Genomic DNA, 21,230 nt, shown 5'->3' on the forward strand with positions numbered 1-21,230 from the left:
TGTAAAAGCAGCGGTGATGTAGCTGATACTACTGTACTTTTCAAGGTACTGTATTGTAAGATTAAAAATGTTGGGGCTTCCCTGGTGGCACTCTGGTTGAGAGTCCGCCTGCCGATGCAGGGGATGCGGGTTTGTGTCCCGGTCCGGGAGGATCCCACATGCCGCGGAGTGGCTGGGCCCATGAGCCATGGCCGCTGAGCCTGCGCATCCGGAGCCTGTGCTCCGCAATGGGAGAGGCCACAACAGTGAGAGGCCTGCGTACCGCAAAAAAAAAAAAAAGTTTTATTTTTTGTTTGTTCTTTATGTATTATTTGTGTGAAACGTATTATAAACCTATTACAGTACAGTACTATATAGCCGATTGTGTTATTTGTGTACCTAGGCTAACTTTGTTGGACTTTTGAACAAACTGGACTTACAAACATGCTCTCAGAATGGAACTCGTTTGTATGTAAGGGACTTACTGTACTTGGTCCTGGGCATCATTCAGAGGTAGTGCTACCCTCCTTCTTCTTAATGGTTCCATACAATGAATGCACTGTAATTTATTTAATCATGTCCTATATAGTTAGCAATTATTTTGTGCAATGATACAGAATAGAAAAATATACTGCAATTAGTACTGACAGATCAAGAATTATGTGTGTGGCAAGAGAATATTTTGCTGCATATTAAAAACGTTGCACTGAATATCATAAAGAATGTTTGGAAGTTAACAACATACTGATATAGCTCTTGATCTTAACTGGTGTTGAAGGAAATAACAAATGTTGTGAATATAATAAAATCTTAGTTACTAAATGTATCTCTTACTAGCATGCATATGAAGGAATAAGGAGCAAGTGCAATACTATTTTTTCTATACATGTGCGCTGGTTGCTGAGGAAATAAAATGTTCTCAAAAACTATTAGAAGTGAAGGATGACATAAAAACATGACATACATGATGCTAATTAACACCATTTCTTTGATTTCCAGTTGCTAATTTCAAGTGATCTTTAGTATCATAAGTAACCTGAACCTATCTTCAGAGCCAAAATATCACTATATTAAATGAAGATACACTCCAGTAAAAATATGGCAAAGTAGACAGGCTGTGAAATGGTGATACCCTCCATAACTAGCCCAACAGGACCTGTTCAGGAGATTTTTATGTATCTCAAATCTTTTTTTCTTCAAAAGTGATAACATCCAACTCCCATGTTTACCTATAAGCCTGATAATGATGTCTGTTCTCCATTTCCTGACTAAAAGAAAACTGTCAAGTTTTAACATTTTAACTCCTTACCTGAGCCTACTAAACCTGACTCTACTCATGTATTTCTTTAAACATACCGTTAACCACATACTCTTTCTTCCCCATAGATTGATCTGTTTTCTCAGGGTAACAGTCGTTTATATTATTTGCCAACCCGGGATTCTTTCTAACTATTCATTAAAAATGTCCACAGAGGCTGAAAAGAAAGACTAGAGTCCCTTCTCATATTAAGAAATCATTGCTGTTGGACTGATCACTCACTGTCCTTCTGTTCATCAATTCCTATGACTTTTAGGGTAAATGACTATATTTGACTGACTATATTTAACTATTGGTAGACTTTGCCTTTTGAATGTGCCTATTTTCCCTGGTCTGGTCGTTTTACTCCAAACAAGCAAACAAATGTAGCTTTTTTCTGTCTCAGAAAGACAATGGAAAACCAAACCTGAAAAGGCATAAATTCTAATCCTCAGACCTGGAAAAGACAAAGAAAAAAACGCTGTTCTTCACTTTAGTTGTACAAACACTCTAAAGTCTGAAGTGTTGCTATTATGTAGGCAATGTAGAAATTAAGGATAATTTCCTGCCTTTCAGGGGATTCACAAGCTAATGGGAAAAGTATACAATAATCTACATAATGTTGAATATAATAAAATGTTAAAATAATGGTAGTTACTATTTAGTGAGCATCTACTGTGTGCCAGGCACTGATCAAGTTTTTTTTTAAATGCATAAATTAATTTAATCCTCACAATAACCCTATGAGGTAATTATTGTTGTAGCTATTTTATAGACAGAGAAATTAAGGTGTACAGAGAAGTAACTGGTCCTAGGTCACATAACTAGTAATTTCAATTGCAGTTACAGTTTTCTTTGGGCTTGAGTGACAAATAACTAACATTAAAAGAAAGTGAATAGATTATTTGAAATGAATACCCCAACCATCAAGCACCAGAAAGCCACTGGATTTCATTAATGACCGGCCCACCAAAGCAAAGAGTTCTCAAAAAAGCAGTTATATGATATTGATAAGCCATCTCTTTATAGGAAAGAAACCACTTCTTCAATAGTTCCTCTCCAATTTTATTATCTCTCTAATTTTTATCAGAGTATGGAAGGAAATACTCATCTTTGTTGAAGTGTGACAGGTTTGAATAATAAAATACTAATGTACGTTTTCATACCTATGCATATTTTAATTACATGCTGTTATAATTTTTAATTGGGTTAATCTTCTTTAAAAATTATCATAGGGGCTTCCCTGGTGACACAGTGGTTGAGAATCTGCCTGCTAATGCAGGGGACACGGGTTCGAGCCCTGGTCTGGGAGGATCCCACATGCCACGGAGCAACTAGGCCTGGGAGCCACAACTACTGAGCCTGCACATCTGGAGCCTGTGCTCCGCAACAAGAGAGGCCGCAATAGTGAGAGGCCCGCGCACCACGATGAAGAGTGGCCCCCACTTGCCACAACTAGAGACAGCCCTCGCACAGAAATGAAGACCCAACACAGCAAAAATAAATTAATTAATAAATTCCTACCCCCAAATATCTTCTTAAAAAAAAAAAAATTGTCATAAAGGACTTTCCTTCCATAATGTACTTTTGAAACATATACTGGTTCAGGTGAAACAATAGGTTCTGCAGGGATAGGAGGGGGACCTGTAAATAAAACAAAAACATAAGGAAAAATGAAACATCAAATGTTCCAAACAGCAGGTATCATACTACTCTGTAATAAAACGGTAATCCAAGAATGATTATCTTTTCTGTATACTTCTGCCAACTCTAGGTCATCTATTATCCATTAGCTCAGCCTTGCTAAATGTCTTTCCTATATTGAAATCAATTCTACAAACACCAAATACCTTTCTGGGTGCCCTATTCTTATGCTACTATATAGCTTGCTTTGTAATAGATTCAACATTCTGAAAACCGGTAAAAATGAAACCCTGTTCTAAATGCTTATGAACAATTTTATATTTACAATAATACTAGGTAAAACATTTAAACTTAATATTCTACCAAAAATTCAGTAAGTAAAAAATTACCATTTTAATGCTATTTTATCAGAGTAGTTTGTAGGGGAATACTTCATTCAAAGTTTTCTAAGCTTTTAGTCTCATTCTTTGCAATAGCTTTCCAATTTGGTTCCCAAGTTGGGAAATCCAGGAAAAACAAGAAAAGAACATGACACTAAACTAAAGGGATAAAAGATCAGGAAAGTTTAAATGAGAAGGGTCCAGGAGCAAAGGTTCAACTAAAGTAGTCAATATCTCTCAAGAAATCATTCATAAAGACAAAGAAAGAAAATAGAACTGCTACTCTGGACCTCATTTTGAGTAAAATGAGAAACTGGCTGTAACACAGAAATTAGCAAAGAAAGACTGACAATGTCATCTTGGGGTTCACATTAATTAAGTAAATGTTGACTATAGTTAGATATATACACTCTGGACTTTAAATAAGCAGAACTTTAAAAACTCAGAGAAAGATGGATTTTTTCCATCTACTCAGTGAGGATCAAGTGAAATGAAAACTAAAGATATTAAATCCTGTTTATCAAGCACAAATGCTTTCAATAAATAAGAAAATGTGACTGTACAAGTTGGTCTGCATTTTGAAACACCATATACAGAGTAATCTTGAAAAAGATGAACAAAGTTGGAGGACTCACACTTCCTGAATTCAAAACTTAATTACAAAAGTTACATTAATCAAAACAGTGTGGCAATGGCATAAAGACAGACACTTATAGACCTATGAAATAGAATAGAAAGTGCAGAAAAAAATCCTTACAAAGGTGGTCAAATGATTCTCAACAAAGGTGTCAATACCATTCAATAGGGGAAAGGACAGTCTTTTCTACAGATTATGCTGGAAAAGCATGATATCCACATGCAAAAGAATGAAGTTGGACCCTCAGATAACCCTATATACAAAAATTAACACAATTTGGATCAAAGACCCAAACGTAAGAGCTAAAACTATAAAACCTTTAGAAGAAAACATGGGCAAAAAGCTTCATGACATTGGACTTGGCAATGATTTCTTGAATCTGATGAAAGGCACAGGAAACAAAAAAAATAGGCAAATTGGACTTTTTCAAAATTGAAAACTTCTGTGACTCAAAGGCCACTATTAAGAGTAAAAATGCAAATCACAAAAGAGGGGCAAATATTTGCAAATCACATATCTGATAAGGGATTGTAATCTGGAATATACAGAGGACTCCTAAAACTCAAAAGAAAACCAAACAACCCAATTCAAAAATGGGCAAAGGACATGAGTATGACATTTCTCTAAAGAAGATATACAAGTGGGCAATAAGCACATGAAAAAAATGCTCAACATCACTGATAATTAGGGAAAGCAAATCAAAATCACAATGAGACATGATTATCACACCCATTAGGATGGCTACTATCAAAAAAATGAAGAATAGCAAGTGTTGACAAGGATGTCGAAAAATTGGAACCCTTGTGCACTGTGGGTGGAATGTAAAAGGGTGCAGCCATTATGGTAAACAATACGGCAGTTCTTCAAAAAAATTAAATACAAAATTACCATATGATCCAGCAATTCCACTGCTGGGTATAAAAACCGAACAATTGAAAGCAGGGTGTCAAAGAGCTATTTGTACACCCATGTTCATAGCAGCATTATTTACAATAGTCAAAAGGAGAAGCAACCCAAATGTCCATCAACAGATGAATGGATAAACAATATGTGGTATACACATATAATAGAATTATTATTCAGCCTTAAAAAGGAAGGAAATTCTGACACATGCCACAACATGGATAAACTGGCTAAGTGAAATAATCCAGTCACAAAAGAGACACATACTGTATGATTCTACTTAAATGAGGTACCTAAAGTAGTCAAATTAATATTGACAGAAAGTAGAATGGTAACTGCCATGGGCTTGGTGGAGGGGGGAATGCGAGTAACTGTTTAATGAGTATAGAATTTCAGTTTTGCAAGATAAACAGTTATGGATATTGGATGCACAAAAAAGTGAATGTACTTAACACTACTGAACTGTACATTTAAAATGGTTAACTTGGTAATTTTTATGTTTTAAATACATGCATTACAAAAAGCTTACATTACTTTTACCACATTATTAAATGATTTTTTAAGCGGTATTGAACTAAAATAAACACAGAGCCAGATTCTTAAATCACTGTGTCAAAAAGTGTTAAGATTTTCAAAACCTAACATAATATCATTAAGTATACTGCTCTTGAAAAGAGTCAGAGCAAAAAAGTATTTATATGGTTAACAAAAAACTAAGAATATACTTTTAAAAACACCATGTACAATATATGAAAGAAAATATACATGAAAAATAATTCTGATGAGTTCAGAATTTTGAAAAAATTAAAAATAAGTTTTTAAAATTTTACATTATAAATAGGGAGGAGACTAGAAAAACAAATATAACATTAACAGCAAAGAAATAAATACTCAATACTTATCTTCCATAACTCTTCACAAGAAAAATAAATAGTTAAGCTCAGCTGTCTAGGACAAACATTTTAAAGAAGAAAATGTAGCTCATTATAAGGGAAAAGATGACCTAATTGAATTATTTCCAGGCTCTATGCCGAGAGAAAACCTTTTATTAAAGAACTCTTAGTCATCATTAAGGAACTATTGGCACTTTTTGAGAAAACAATAGTGAATATAAAAGTGGCATCAGTGCAGATGGGAAAATGCTACTTTAATTTTCACAAAAAAGGAAAAGATAAATGTTTAGAAACTAAAAACTGTGGCCCACAGGGCAAAAGATTTGCTAGCCCTAGATAAACATTTTGAAAACCCTTAGGGGAAATGCATTTTTCATGAGAAGCCAATCATAAATATCATTTTCTGATAATTAAATTAGATGCATGGGAAATTCTGTAGATATATTTTAACTTGATTTCAACAAAGTATTTTAGTTCCTTGAGGGTACAGAATGGGTCTTACTTGATTCTAGACTCCTAGTATTTACCACAGTCCCTGGAAGTTATCACAATCCTAGTATTTACCATAGTACATCCTTAAAACATAGATTTATTGATTTGAATGCATGTGACGGTTGGAAAGAAATGGGGAAAATATTGCTGGGGACATACCTAGGTGGGTTGATAGCTTATAAAATAATCACATATAAAGAATTTCCATTGATAAACTGCCAGCATGGATAAGACACCAAAATTACCATACCCAGCCCTAAAAAATTAATTAATAAATCTAAAAAATAGTGAACAGAAATATGAAAATCAACAAAATACTTTCCTAAGTACTTATTTAATCCAAACTATCAGTATTTTGAAAACAATGAGAAAGACTACACATCAAAACAATAATGGTTTTAATTAAACAACAAAAAAATTAAAATATATAGAATAAGAACTGAACTTAGAGAAAGAACAAAATGACCTTAAGGAAAGTATTACGAAAGAAATATTAAAATTAATAGGTTATAAACAAACAAAAAAAGCCCAGTCATAAGGTGATTTGAATTTAACTAGAATTTATTGTCACTGTTTAAATCAAATTTAAATGTTTTTATTTACTAAAGTTGCCTCATTTACAGCTAAACCAAAATGTAATCTAACATGAATGAAATATTGACAAAAACTGGTTACTATGCTAACATATATATTCCTCAAATTGATTCATGTTTAATAAGAACCACTGTCATTTGATTATGTTACTGTTCACCAGGCACTGGTTATAAGCTTTGCATCCATTATTTACTGAATCCTAATGACAGCCATAGTAGGTATCTATCCTTGTCTCCATTTTTCAAATGATGAAACTTAGGTTTAGGAGGCAAACAACTTGTCTTGTCCAGGGTCAATACTCAATCCTGAGCAATCTAATTCTGGACTTTACACTCTCAACCTATTTGCTATGCTACCTTAGGCCCTTATTTTCTCAAGTAACCCTACCATTACCGAATTTAACATAGGCAAACTTCACAAAAATTGCATTAAAAACCTCTACATATTAAGTGCACAGTGTTAAGTTCCTAATAAGAATCCAATAAATTACAGAGAAAGCTAAGTTTCAGGACTCAAACCCATCTACAATCTGACAAGTTATCAGACAGTTCAGCAACATGTTTACATCTTTGGTGTTGAAATATACAAGAGCATTTTAACTACTATTAAATAAGTCAGCAATCAGCAACCGAAGAAAATTATTCAAATCTTGCTACTTCTATCTTGTAGTTGCCAAGTAACTCTTCATTAACATAAATCTTTCAGGTGACTCTTTCTGGAAAATGACACACTTTATAAACACTACTTTATAATGAAGAATATTTACCTGATGTTTCTGAAATTCTTGGTTCAGTTTCATCCAATTGTAGAAGCTCATCAAGAGCTAATTTTGCTGCATTGGATCTAGACTCCTTTTTATTTTGTCCCAGTCCAGTCTTGTATTGAATACCATCCACCACAGCACAAAAAGCAAAATATGGTCCCATAACATTACCTTGAAAAATAACTCAGAATGAATGCTGTAATACTTCACAGTATGATCTTGCAAAAGATGTCTGTTACATAGAAAAACAACCCAGTACAACTGTAGAAAACTATCTCAGCCTACCAGTTATTCTGCAGAACCAATACAGGTTAAAAGTAAAGCCGAGTGGGCCCCTGAACTAGTTCTGAGGAATCCTTCAAGCAGCCAGTTTGGCTCCAGATTCAGCATGAACAATAGGGCCAGCTTAGAGTACACATCACACACAGAGTGACAGTGCCTTGTATAATTCCTGGCAATGGTAAGCATCCCAATATCTATCTAATGACCAATGAGAGGGAAGACGTGGAGCCTCTGGCAACATGTCTCTTCTTTCAAACTTCAATACCAATGAAGTTGAACAACTCCTACACTCCGAGTGCCCTGATACTCTTATAAGCTCCGGAACAGAAGGAATCCCTTTGAAGAAATCTTATGTTTCTATCAGGGAGTCACAATAAACAATCCAACCCATCATAGCCTTACGGTGTGTGTCGGGGATTTACAAGGAAAACCAAACCGTAAATAATAATAAGAAAAGATATGCTAAAGAACTGAACTGTCCAGTCATCCAAAATTCCCGGAAAAATTACCTTTACACAGTTACATTTACCTAGTTCTCATATTTGCCTGATGAAAAATGAAATGAAACCATCTTCTAAATTTACAAGCCAAAGATTTTTCTAGTTCAAGTTTTACTTGGTATTCAGACTATAGGAGGCCTTTAAGAAACTTAAGTCTCCACTCTGGTTACAAATGGCTACATACAGCGTCACTCCACATAAGCCTCATTATTATTGAATTATCTTGTCTTCTTACATATTCCATTAACTTCTGGGTTTTTCTTTAAGATGTACATCAAGATTTTAGAAGCAACTCCAGACTGCTTCAGGGTAAACTGTTTTCCTCCTAACATCTATGACCTCAGTTTCCCAAATTCCTTCCTTCATGATCACCTGGGTTCCAATCCAAATTTAGTAAACCTAAGACTATTTTATATTTTTAACAAGTGGCCCAGATGATTCTTATTTGTGAGATATTATGTGTCAAATATGTTAATAAGTACTCTGTGTCAGAGTGCTGAGAGACTTTAAGCTTCATCCTGTTTCTACCCCAGGTTCTCAAACTTGATCATCATCTAAATCCATACTAAAGAGCTTGTTCAAAAATACTGACACTCTGGTTTTTCTACCAAATCTACTGAATTAGATTATTCAGCTAGTACTATGCACATAAAATGAACACCATTAACAATCACTGGATTGTGTTTTTGAGTTTTTGCTTTGTTCAACGAAGAGTTGCCCTGATAAGTTTTCTTCATACTGTGACCAATAGTTTACATTTTCCAAGGGCAGTCTGAGAAGAATGGCAGAAAGCTAATTACACAGAAATTCAGTCCATAGTATTGATCATATGAAGTTATCCAACCTACAGTGATAGAACCTAGGAAAACTTCACTTCATTATTAAGACCCTATTTTTGTCACCTGTTAATTTTCCTAATCACTAGTCATAAGGTTAAGAAATCAGAAACTTCTTTCCATCTTTTACTAATCTGTACTCCTGTAGCCTTCCACAGGCCCAATGTGCTAACAGATTCTTCTGGCAGGGGACAGTTTAAGAGAGAATGGAGAAATTTAGTCAAAGACAAGTCTGCAGACAGAGAATCAATCAGGTAACTGCTATTTTCCCTTATACTTTATAAAAATTAGGTTCTGAAATATAAATTTCAGAAGCCAAATTTGACTATAATTTTCATTAGGCATCATTATCAAAGAATACTCATAAAATTATCAGAGTCCAAATATTCAACATCCCTACAAAAGTATATTTATGCTATAAGAAGTACTTACTTACAATTGAAAATCTACAAGGCTGATGAGATTTAAACTAGCCATACACAAAAAATTAAAATTCAGTATTTTAGAACTTTTGTATGAGTAAATTTAGAGGTTCAAAAGGCTAAAGAAGTATGAACATAAAAATTTCTGAAGTACCCTTGTCAAGACATACTAGCAATTATCTAACCCTGACATTAGGCAAATAAATAAAATAATCAAAGTTTGTACCACTTATATACAGTTTTCAATAGGAAAATATTTTCTAGTACTGGAACAACCAGATACTACTTCGCACTTGCCTGTTGTTACTGTTTCCTTAAGGTCAAGCTGAACCCGCTGCATTTGCGCAAACTGGTGCAAGGCTGATACCGGATTTATCTCTCCATGCTTGTATTTCATTATAAATTCCTTAGGTACTTTTTTTGGAGGAAGGAGAGGATTTGAAATAGATGAAAGACCTTTGGAGAGCAATGGTTCTGGAAAATTACCTAAAAATAAATGTTTACGCTTGTCAACTTGGTTAAATTAAAAAGAATAATAAGACAAGCAAAAGCACCAAACCCTTTCCTAAAATGGAAGGTGTTCCAGACACATTTAGTCACATGTGTTTTTCATTAACAATGAGTTTCTACTACTAAAGAAGTGTAACCTGTTACTGTATATATCTTTTAGAGTACTATTTTGCAAAGTGCTATCATTGTCATATAATTTAGTGATATCAAAGAATCCTAGAATTTCAGTGATGTCAAGGTCTTCAGAGGCTCTCTAAGCCAGTTTTATCCATGAGTTAACTAAGGCCTAAAATGTATTAAGACAGATTTGGGACTAGAACCTAGCTTCTGCTTCCCATTCACTATTTCATATTACCTTTCACGTTGAATTCAATCAAATTTTTAGTGTGTCTGTCCCTGCTCTACACTTAACACTCTACTGAGTGATATGTGGAATAGAAACCAGTATAAATCCAGTCCTCTCTCCTGAAGGGGATGACACAGCCTCACCTCAAAAAGGCAAGACACACTGGAAGTGGTTGTACACCCAACTGGTAAAGAACAATTAAGTCAGTAGCCAAGGGAAGGACTTCTGTGCTGGGAGTCAAATCCAAGTTTCAGTTGGGACATGGCCACAGGTAAATGGATATATATCCAGGAAACATTTAAACTGGGGGCTCAACAAAACTAAGTGGCCATCTCAGAATCTTAAAGAACGTAGGCGTTAGTACAAATGTAAAAGAGTTTGTACCCGTCACTTGAGTAACCTTGGATGTCATGTTCGACAGCCTGTAACTTTCCGAGGAACATCCTGTGGGTGTGGTTACCGTCTGGGCTGACGGCTGAACTGCCAAATTCTTTTTCAGCATCTGGGCAAAGCTAGGGACCCGAGAACTCTGAAACCAGTCATCGTGGCCAGACATTTTCTCACCTACAAATTGTAAGAAAGTTGGCAGAAGACAAAAAAAAGTACTACGTAAACTAAAAATACTCTGAAATAAAAACCAACCACATTCCCATAAGCGGCCTTTACACACACGACAAGCGCTAAACCTCTAACTGATGTCACGGCTGCTCTGTGCCTACAGTTTTATGGGTGACAAAACTCTCTCTCCTAAATCCCTCCCCCAAAGCACTACTACAAAGAGGAAAGAAGGGACGAGGTGGTCCGTGAAAAGCCCTTCCTCGGGTGCCAGGAAAAACAACAACAACAAAAAGAATACATTTGAGACCCGCAGCGGCCCGCCCGTTGGCGGCCTCCCTGAGTCCCAGCCCAACACCCACTCACCAAAATTGTCCTTCTTGCCCTGCTGGCCGGACCCCGCCGGCGGGCAGCTCTGACGGAGCCGGCCGGCCGCCGCCGACGCCGTGGCTTCTTCTTCCCTGCCTCAACCTCTCACTTCAGACCGCTTGGCCGGCTAACCACACGGCCAGGTCTGCGTCTTTCAAATGGCGGCCTCACAGCGTCCCTGCAGGCCAGGGACTGACGACCCCGCGCCCTGCCTCATCCAGTCACCAACCGTCTCCTAGGCCCGCGCTACCGCCTCCCGCGCCTGCGCCTGCGCGTGCCCGCCGCGCTCCACGTCTTGCGTCGCCAAGCGTCGGGACGCCGCAGAACGTCACGCACGTTTAAGGCCGCGGGGTGTGTTCTCAGCTCTCCGAGGGTGGGTATCCAGGCCCCTTGGCCGTCTTGACTGCTGGAGCACGCCGGTAACGTTGAGCAGTTCGGCCCCTTCGCTCCCCTGCCCCACGCCCTCTACGCACACCTGCCTTCTACCCACTCCATCCTCACAGAGCACTGGAATGGGGTCTCCTTATCTAGGGTTCTCGGAGGCAGCCCTAGGGCTACCTGTGTGTGTGGGTAGTTTCAATGAAACCCTTCGCTTTGTCCCAGTTATACTCTGAGAAGGTCCCTGTGGACAGGGTTTGGCCTCACGGTGTCTTTATTGTTTACAGGAAAAAAACCACCCTGGATTCTTGCAGAAGCTTCACATGGGGCCAAGCCAGGAACAGTCCTGAAAACAGGTATGGCAAACTCAGTGTGCCTGTCCTCAGTTCTTGGCTCTTGTGAAAATTGAAGGAGGCTCTGATAGAGGTGTTGCTGAGAGACCGTTGAAAATATTTTAACTAGTATTTTACTAAACAAGATTTGACATGTAACTCATGGAATTGAGTGAGATTGTTATAACAAAATTTAAGTGACCCTCTACTTCTTTACGTGGGAAAGGCTTCTCAAGGGTTAAATCACTTTAAAAAAAATAGAAAAAAAATAACAGAATTGATGGTGTGCTACCTCATTATAGCAAGAAGTAATATCCATCCACAAATACATGGGTTAATTGGGAGAAAAAACAACATCATTTCTCTCATTAAGTAGTGCATTTTCAATAAAAGCAGCATATTCTTTAGTGGTTATCAGAATGTTTATTATGACGTTTTGATCAAGTGCTCGTTGATAACTGTAATGATAACTCAGTCTAGGTTTTTTTCCTTTAATATTTAGAAACTTTTGCTTACAGGAGATTAAAAAGTTCAAATGATGCCAAGAAGTGTGCTAAGGATGGTGAATAAAACTACTAAGTACAAAAATATGTAATTACATTAGGATCAGTTTGAGTAGGGACACGGAATGGAAATAGAAGCTAAAGAAGTAAAAGGAATGGTTAAAAATTACTCTTAAAGATAAAGCATATTTATACAATGTTTTATTTTGAAATAATTTTAGATTTACAGAACACTTGTAAAGATAGAGTTCCTCTATACTCTTCCATCCAGTTTCCCCTAGTGTTAACATCTTACATAGCATAGTACATTTATCAAAACTAAGCAATTCACATTGGTACAAAACTACTAACTGTACTATATACTTTATTTGGATTTCACCAGGTTTTTAATTAATGTCCAGATTCAACCCAGGATACCCCGTTGCACTTAGCAGTCATGGTCTCTTTCGTCTTCTGTGGTTTATGGTAGTTTCTCAGTCTTTCCTTGTTTTTTATGACTTTGATCCTTTTGAAGAGTACCAGTTGGATATTTTGTAGAATGGCCCTCAATTTACATTTGCCTAATGTTTTCTCATGCTTAAACAAGAGTTAAGGATATTTGGTAAGACTACTATGGAGGTGAAGTGCGCATCTTGTGGCATATCAAGGAGTATGTGATATCAGCAACTATTAGTGGTGATGTTAACCTTGATGACTTGTTAAGGTTGTGTCTGTCAGGTTTCTCCACTCTGAAGTTACTATTTTCCCTTTTCTGTACTCTGTTAGAAGGAAGTCCAGCATACACATGAGGGGAGGGAAATAGAGATACATCTCCTGGAGAGAAGAGTATCACAGTTTGTAGACATATGTTAAAACCACCATGTTAATAAATACTTTGAGGGAGATAATTTGAGGCTATGCAAATATCCTGTTTCACCCTGGAGTTTGACTAATTTTCATTTTGCCTGAAGAATACTGTGGTATTCTTATTTTTTTAAATAAGTTTTCTCAGTTACATTTCTTCTTTTTTATTAAAATATAATTGACACACAACATTATATTAGTTTCAGTTGTAAAACATATGATTTAGGGCTTCCCTGGTGACACAGTGGTTAAGAATCCCCCTGCCAATGCAGGGGACACGGGTTCAAGCCCTGGTCCAGGAAGACCCCACATGCAATGGAGCAACTAAGCCCGTGTCCCACAACTGCTGAGCCTGCTCTCTAGAGCCCGCGTGCCAGAACTCTTGAGCCTGCGAGCCACAACTACTGAAGCCTGTGCGCCTAGAACCCGTGCTCTGCAACAAGAGAAGCCACCGCAATGAGAAGCCTGTGCACTGCAATGAAGGCCCAACACAGCCAAAAATAAATAAATTTATTTAAAAAACCCATATGATTTATTGTATGTGTATATTGCAGGTTGATCACCACAACAAGTGTAGTTAACATCACCACATACAGTTTTTTTTTGTTTGTGATAAGAACTTTCAAGATCTACTATCTTAGCAAATATTGTGCATAACATCCCCAGGACTTATAACTGGAAGTTTGTACCTTTGACATCCCCACCCCTTGCCTCTGGCAACCACCCATCTGTACTCTGAATCTATGACTTCATTTTATTTTTGCGGTACGCGGGCCTCTCACTGTTGTGGCCTCTCCCCTTGCGGAGCACAGACTCCGGACGCACAGGCTCAGCGGCCATGGCTCACAGGCCTAGCTGCTCCACGGCATGTGAGATCTTCCCGGACCGAGGCATGAACCCGTGTACCCTGCATTGGCAGGCGGACTCTCAACCACTGCGCCACCAGGGAAGCCCTATGACTTCATTTTTTAAAAATTCAATATGTAAGTGAGATCATACAGTATCTGTATTTCTCTGTCTTATTTCCCTTAGCATAATGCCCTCAAGGTCGATCCATGTTGTTGCAAATGGCAAGATTTCCTTCTTTCTATGGGTGAATAATATTCAGTTGTGTGTATATATACATATATGTGTGTGTATATATATATATATATATCATCTTTATCCATTTCACCATTGATGGACAGTTAGGTTGTTTCATGTCTTGGCTATTGTAAATAATGCTGCAGTGAACATGGGGGTGCAGATATCTTTTCCAGTTACTTTTTTCATTTCCTTAAGATAAATACCCAGTGGTGGAAATGCTGGATCGTATGGTAGTTCTATGTTTAGTTTTTTGTGGAACCTCTATACTGTTTTCCATTACCAGGGCAGGAATTTACATTCCCACTAACAGTGTATGGGAGTTCCCTTTTTCTCCACATCCTCACCTGGTATTTCTTTCTTTCTTTCTTTTTTTTTTTTTATTGGGGTATTGTTGTCTTACAATGTTGTGTTAGTTTCTACTGTACAGTGAAGTGGAGTTCCCTGTGCTATACAGCAGGTTCTCATTAGTTATCTATTCTATATATATTAGTGTATATATGTTAATCCCAATCTCCCAATTCATCCAACCCCCCCCATCCCCCCTTGGTGTCCATACGTTTGTTCTCTACATCTATTCACCTGTTATTTCTTGTCTTTTAAATAATAGCTGTTATCAGATGTGAAGTAGTATCTCATTGTGGTTTTGATTTGTATTTCCTTGATGATTAGTGATGTTGAGCATTTTTTAATGTACCTGTTGGCCATCTGTATATATTCTTTGGGGAAAATGTGTATTCAGATCTTCCCATTTTAAAAATCAGATTGTATGGAATTTTTATATTGAGTTTTATGATCTCTTTATATATTTTGATATTAACCCCTTATCAGATATACAATTTGCAATTTTTTCCCCTTTCCATAGGTTGCTTTTCCATTTTGTTAATGGTTTCCTTTCCTGCGCAGAAACTTTTTAGTTGAATATAGTCTCACTTGTTTATTTTTGCTTTTGTTGCCTTTGCTTTTGGTGTCAAATTCAAAAAATCATTGCCAAGACCAAAGTCAAGGAGCTTACCACCTATGTTTTCTACTAGGAGTTTTATGGTTTCCAGTCTTATGTTCAAGTCTTTAATCCTTTTTGAGTTTATTTTTGTGAATGGTGTGAGATAGTGGTCTAGCCTTATTTTTTTGCATGTGGCTGTCCAGTTTTATTGGAGAGACTAACCATTGTATATTCTTGGCTTTTTTATCATAAATTAATTGACCATATATGCGTGGGTTTATTTGTGGGCTCTCTGCTCTATTCTGTTGATCTGTGTGTCTGCTTTGTGCCAGTACCATACTGTTTTGACTACTGTAGTTTATTGTGTAGTTTGAAATCAAGAAGCATGATGCCTCTGGCTTTGTTCTTTCTCAAGATTGCTTTGGGTATTTGGGATCTTTTGTTGTTCCATACAAATTTTAGTATTGTTTGTCTATTTCTTTGAAAAAAATGGAAATTTGGAAATTTGAGGGGGGTTGCACTGAATCTGTAGATTGCTTTGGGTAGTATGGACATATAAACAATATTAATTTTTCCAATCCATGAGAATGGAATGTTTTTCCATTTATTTGTGTCATCTTCAGTTTCTTTCATCAGCGTCTTATAGTTTTCACCATACAAGTTTTTCAGCTTCTTGGATAATTTCTTCCTAGGTATTTTATTCTTTTTTGATGCAATTGTAAATGGGATTGTTTTCTTAATTTCCCTTTCCGATAGTTCTTTTTTTAAAAATTTATTTTATTTTTATTTTTGGCTGTGTTGTGACTTTGTTGCTGCACACAGGCTTTTCTCTAGTTGCGGCGAGTGGGGGCTACTCTTCGTTGCAGTGCGCGGGCTTCTCATTGTGGTGGCTTCTCTTGTTGTGGAGCATGGGCTCTAGGCATGCAGGCTTCAGTAGTTGCAGAACGCAGGCTCAGTAGTTGTGGCTCGTGGGCTCTAGAGCACAGGCTCAGTAGTTGTGACGCATGGGCTTAGTTGCTCTGCGGCATGTGGGATCTTCCCAGACCAGGGCTTGAACCCGTGTCCCCTGCATTGGCAGGCAGATTCTTAACCACTGTGCCATCAGGGAAGCCCCTGATAGTTCTTTATTAGTGTATATAAATGTACCAGATTTTTGTATGCTGATTTTGTATCCTGCAACTTTACTGAATTTGTAAATTAGGTCTAAGTCTTTAGGGTTTTCTATTTGTAATATGTCATTTGCAAATAGAGATAGTTTTAACTCTTTCATTCCAATTTGGATGCCTTTCATTTATTTTTCTTGCCTCTAGCTAGGACCTCCAATACTATGTTCAATAAAAGTGGTAAGATTGGGCATCCTTGTCTTGTTCTTCATCTTAGAGGAAAACCTTTGAGCTTTTCACCGTTGAGTATCATGTTACCTGTGGGCTTGTCATAAATGGCTTTTATTATCTTGAGGTATGTTCCCTCTACACCCAATTTGTTGAGAGTTTTTATCATAAGTGGTTGTTGAATTCTGCATATATTGAGACAATTATATTTATTCTTCTTTTTGTTAACTTGATATATCACGTTGATTGATTTGCAGATGTTGTACCATCCTTGCATCCCTGTAATAAATCCTACCTGATCATGGTGCATGATCCTTCTTTTAATGTATTGTTGAATTCAGTTTGCTAATATTTTGTAGATGGTTTTTACTTCTGTGCTGATCAGGAATATTGACCTATTATTTTCTTTTCTTGTGCTGTCCTTGTCTGTTTTTGGTGTCAGGGTAGTGCTGGCCTCATAAAATGAGTTTTGGGATATTCCTTCCTCTTGCATTTTTGGCAAGAGATTGAGAAGGATTGGTATTAATTCTTTTTAAATGTTTGGTAGAATTCCCTAGTGAAGGTGTCTGGTCCTGGACTTTTGTCTGTTGGGAGGTTTTTGATTATTAATTCAGTCTCCTTACTAGTAATAGGTCTGTTCATATTTTCTACTTCTTCCTGATTCAGTCTTGGTTGGTTGTGTGTTTCCAGGAATTTATTTCTCCTAGGTTGTTCAATTTGTTGGTGTATAATTGTTCATAGTAGTATCTTAGGATCATTTGTATTTCTGTAGTATCAGTTGTAATGTATCTTCTTTCATTTATGATTTTATTTATTTGAGTCTTCTCTTTTTTTCTTGTTGACTCTAGCTAAAGGTTTTTCGATTTTATCTTTTCAGAGAGCCAGCTCTTAGTTTCACTGATCCTTTCTATTGTCTTTTTTCCTCTTCCAGTTTTATTGAGATATAGTTGACATCCAGCACTGTATGACTTTAAGGTGTATAGCATAATGATTTGACTTATATACGTCATGAAATGATTATCACTATAGGTTTAGTGAACATTCATCATCTCATATAGATATGAAATTAAAGAAAGAGAAAAAAATGTTTTCCTGTGATGAGAACTCAGAATTTACTCTCTTAACAACTTTCATACATAACATACAGCAGTGTTAATTATATTTATCATGTTGTACTTTACATCCCCAGTACTTATTTATCTTATAACTGGAGGTTTCTACCTTTTGACTGCCTTCATCCAATTCCTCCTCCTCCTAATCCCTGCTTCTGGTAACTATGAGTCTGGTCTCCTTTTCTATGAGTTTATTTGTTTTTGAAGTATAATTGACCAACAACATTGTGTTAGTTCCTGTTACAGAACATAGTGATTTGATCTTTCTACACAGTTCACAATAATCACCACAATAAATATAGTTACGATCTGTTACCATAAAAAGATACTACAGAGTTACAGACTGTATTCCCCACACTATACATTTCACACCTGTGACTCATTTATTTTACAACTGGAAGTTTGTACCTCTTAATCTCCCTCATTTATTTCTTTCCACCCCCTCCAGCCCCCCTCCCATCTGGCAACCACCTGTTTGTTCTCTATATCTGTAACTAGGTTGAGCTGCATTCCACAGGCCTGCAAGCCTTGTAATTGCCTAACCTCAAGACTGAAGAAAAAGCCCATAGACAGCGATATTGGTGGTTTATTGGATAGAGGATCTTACACATCTGAAGCAAGGAGTTCCTGGAGCAACACTCCACCATGTATGGCAGACAGCAGGCAGGTGTCACAGCAGCTGTCGTCGCTACTAGGGGAAGAGGGAGGTTACTAGTTGTAGGTGGAATTGACATCAGGTTGGCTTATTGGTTACCAGGGAAACCAGCAAAGGGGCATGTCCCTCATAACCCCTTTGATAAACTAGGAGGGTGGAGCCTTTCTGATCTAAAGATTATAACAATCACTATCTGACGCTGGGGGCAACCATGTAGGCAGTTACTGATTAGGCTCTATGAATGAGAGAGAAGGTTAGTCATTTGAGTAGCATGTAGATAAAGCATGTACTGGTTGAGCAAGGGATGTACAGAGAGCAAGAGAATCTCCATCTTGAGTGGCCTGATGGTATATTCTGTTTCTGTTTTGTTATGTTTATGCATTTGTTTTTTTTTAATATTTTACATATAAGTAAAATAATGCAGTATTTTCTTAATCTACATGACTTATTTCACCTAGCATAATACCTTCTTGGTCCATTCATGTTGTCGCATCAGGCAAGTTTTCATTCTTTTTTTCTGGCTGAGTAATATTCCTCTGTGTGTGTGTGTGTATGTATATATACATTTATGTGTATGTATAGGTACCACATCTTTGTCCATTCATCTTTGGTGGGTACTTAGGTGGCTTCCATATCTTAGCTATTGTAAATAATGCTGCTATTAACATATATTTTTTCTAATTAATGTTTTTGTTTTCCTTGGATAAATACCCAAGAGTGGAATTGCTGGATCATATGGTAGTTCTATTTTTAATTTTTTAAGGAATCTCTATGCTGTTTTCATAGTGACTGCACCAATTTACATTCCCACCAACAGTGTATGAAGGTTCCCTTTTCCACATCCTTGCCAGTATTTGTTATTTGTTGCCTTTTTCACGATAGTCATTCTGACAAGTGTGAGGTGGTATCTCATTGTGGTTTTGATTTGCATTTCTTTGATGATTAGTGATGTTGAGCAGCATTTCAATTGCCTTTTGGCCATCTGTATGTCTTCTTTGGAAAAATGTCTGTTCAGATCCTCTGTCCATTTTTAATAGGGTTGTTTTATGGATCTTGCATTGTATGAGTTCTTTTATATTTTGGATCTTAACCCCTTATCAAATGTGTCATATTACTAAGGCTGATGTCAAAGAGCTTACTGGGTGTGTTTACTTTTAGAAGTTTTATGGTATCTAATCTTATATTTAAGTATTTAATCCATTTTGAATTTATTTTTGTGCATCGTGTGAGAGAGTAGTCCAGTTTGATTATTTGGCATGTAGCTGTCTAATTTTCCCAAGACCATTTGTTGAAAAAGCTGTCTTTTCCCCACTGTATATTCTTGCCTCCTTTGTGGTAGATTAATTGCCCATATAAGTGTGGGTTTATTTCTGGGTTCTCTAGTCTGTTCCATTGATCTATGTGTCTCTTTATGTGCCAATACCAGACTGTTTTAATGACTGTATCTTTGTAGTATAATTTGAAATCAGGGAGCGTGATACCTCCAGCTTTGTTCTTCTTAAGATTTTTTTTTGGCTATTCAGGGTTTTTTTGTGTTTCCATACAAATTTTAGAATTATTTGTTCTAGTTCTGTGAAAAATGCCATTGATATCTCAAACTCTTGTGGTTGTCTAAGTCGTCTACTTTGTTCTTAGTGCCTCTCTGTAGCTGAGCATGTGCCAAAATCTTTCATTGTCCCAAAGGGGAGGACTTCAGTCATTACCTAGATGCAGACTGATTGGAAGCTGGACTCTCAGGCATCAGCTTTTAAAGTATGAAGACTTTCAGGGAAAGACTTAGCAGTAGGCTTTTCTGTTTCATGGGAAGACTCAGCAATGGGCTTTGCTGTTTGCTCCCTCTGGGAGTGACAGCTAATTAAGAACTTTTCTTTGTTTGCCTCCATCCCATTTAACCCACAAACCCAACCCTACTAGCCACCAGAGCCAGGCTATCAAGAGCTGTGTCCTCTGGGTGGCAGCTACAAAAGCTGTGGTGCCAGGCATGTACACAAGCTCCTTTCTCAGAGAGACACTGGTGACCTGACTTGGGGCAGAGGGAAAACATGAAGATGGCACCCACCGGCCTCTCTGGTCTCTGGAGAGGTTTTCAATGGTCCCTCATGAAGATGGCATTCACCAGCCTCTCTGGACAGGTTTTCAGTGGTCCCTTATATACTTGTTTTAGTTGAAGCCTGCCCCTCAGGCCACGGGTAGGAAGATAAATTAATAAGCTTCTTTCACAGAAAGACTGGGCATGTCAGTCTGCTGCTTCTCCACCATGCCCTGGGGGAATAGCCAGTTAAGAACTCTGTTTTTTACAGTCCTGTGGGACTTACGAATATAAGCCTTTCTGTCCACCAGAGCCAGCAGTCAAGGGGTGACTCTTGGGTGCTATGCACAAAAACTAGGGCACCAGATATGTGCACTAACTCCTTTTTGGGAGATACCATGACCTGGAGTTATGCAGCGGGAGAGCACAGGGCTTCCCTGGTGGCGCAGTGGTTGAGAGTCCGCCTACCAGTGCAGGGGACACGGGTTCATGCCCTGGTCTGGGAAGATCCCACATGCCGCGGAGCGGCTGGGCCCGTGAGCCATGGCCGCTGAGCCTGCGCGTCCGGAGCCTGTGCTCCGCAACGGGAGAGGCCATAGCAGTGAGAGGCCCGCGTACT

General features: G+C 37.5%; 1 protein-coding gene and 1 pseudogene across 2 annotated transcripts in view; both read right to left on the bottom strand.

The window, feature by feature from the left end:
* ADAD1 (adenosine deaminase domain containing 1) overlaps positions 1-11,034 on the bottom strand; it is a 51,275-nt gene extending 40,241 nt beyond the window's left edge. For both annotated transcript variants that reach the window (XM_007464833.1, XM_007464832.1), the window contains exons 1-4: positions 10,863-11,034; positions 9,920-10,108; positions 7,586-7,753; positions 2,853-2,920 (exon numbers count right to left, since the gene is read on the bottom strand). In XM_007464833.1, the coding sequence (XP_007464895.1) occupies positions 2,853-2,920; positions 7,586-7,753; positions 9,920-10,108; positions 10,863-11,034 (597 nt within the window). The remainder of the gene's footprint in view (positions 1-2,852; positions 2,921-7,585; positions 7,754-9,919; positions 10,109-10,862) is intronic.
* A 614-nt stretch (positions 11,035-11,648) lies between these two features.
* LOC103079151 (ATP synthase subunit O, mitochondrial pseudogene) overlaps positions 11,649-21,230 on the bottom strand; it is a 15,050-nt pseudogene continuing 5,468 nt past the window's right edge.

The sequence above is a fragment of the Lipotes vexillifer genome, unplaced genomic scaffold (genome assembly GCF_000442215.2).
Source record: "Lipotes vexillifer unplaced genomic scaffold, Lipotes_vexillifer_v1.1 scaffold231, whole genome shotgun sequence".
NCBI lineage: Eukaryota > Metazoa > Chordata > Mammalia > Artiodactyla > Lipotidae > Lipotes > Lipotes vexillifer.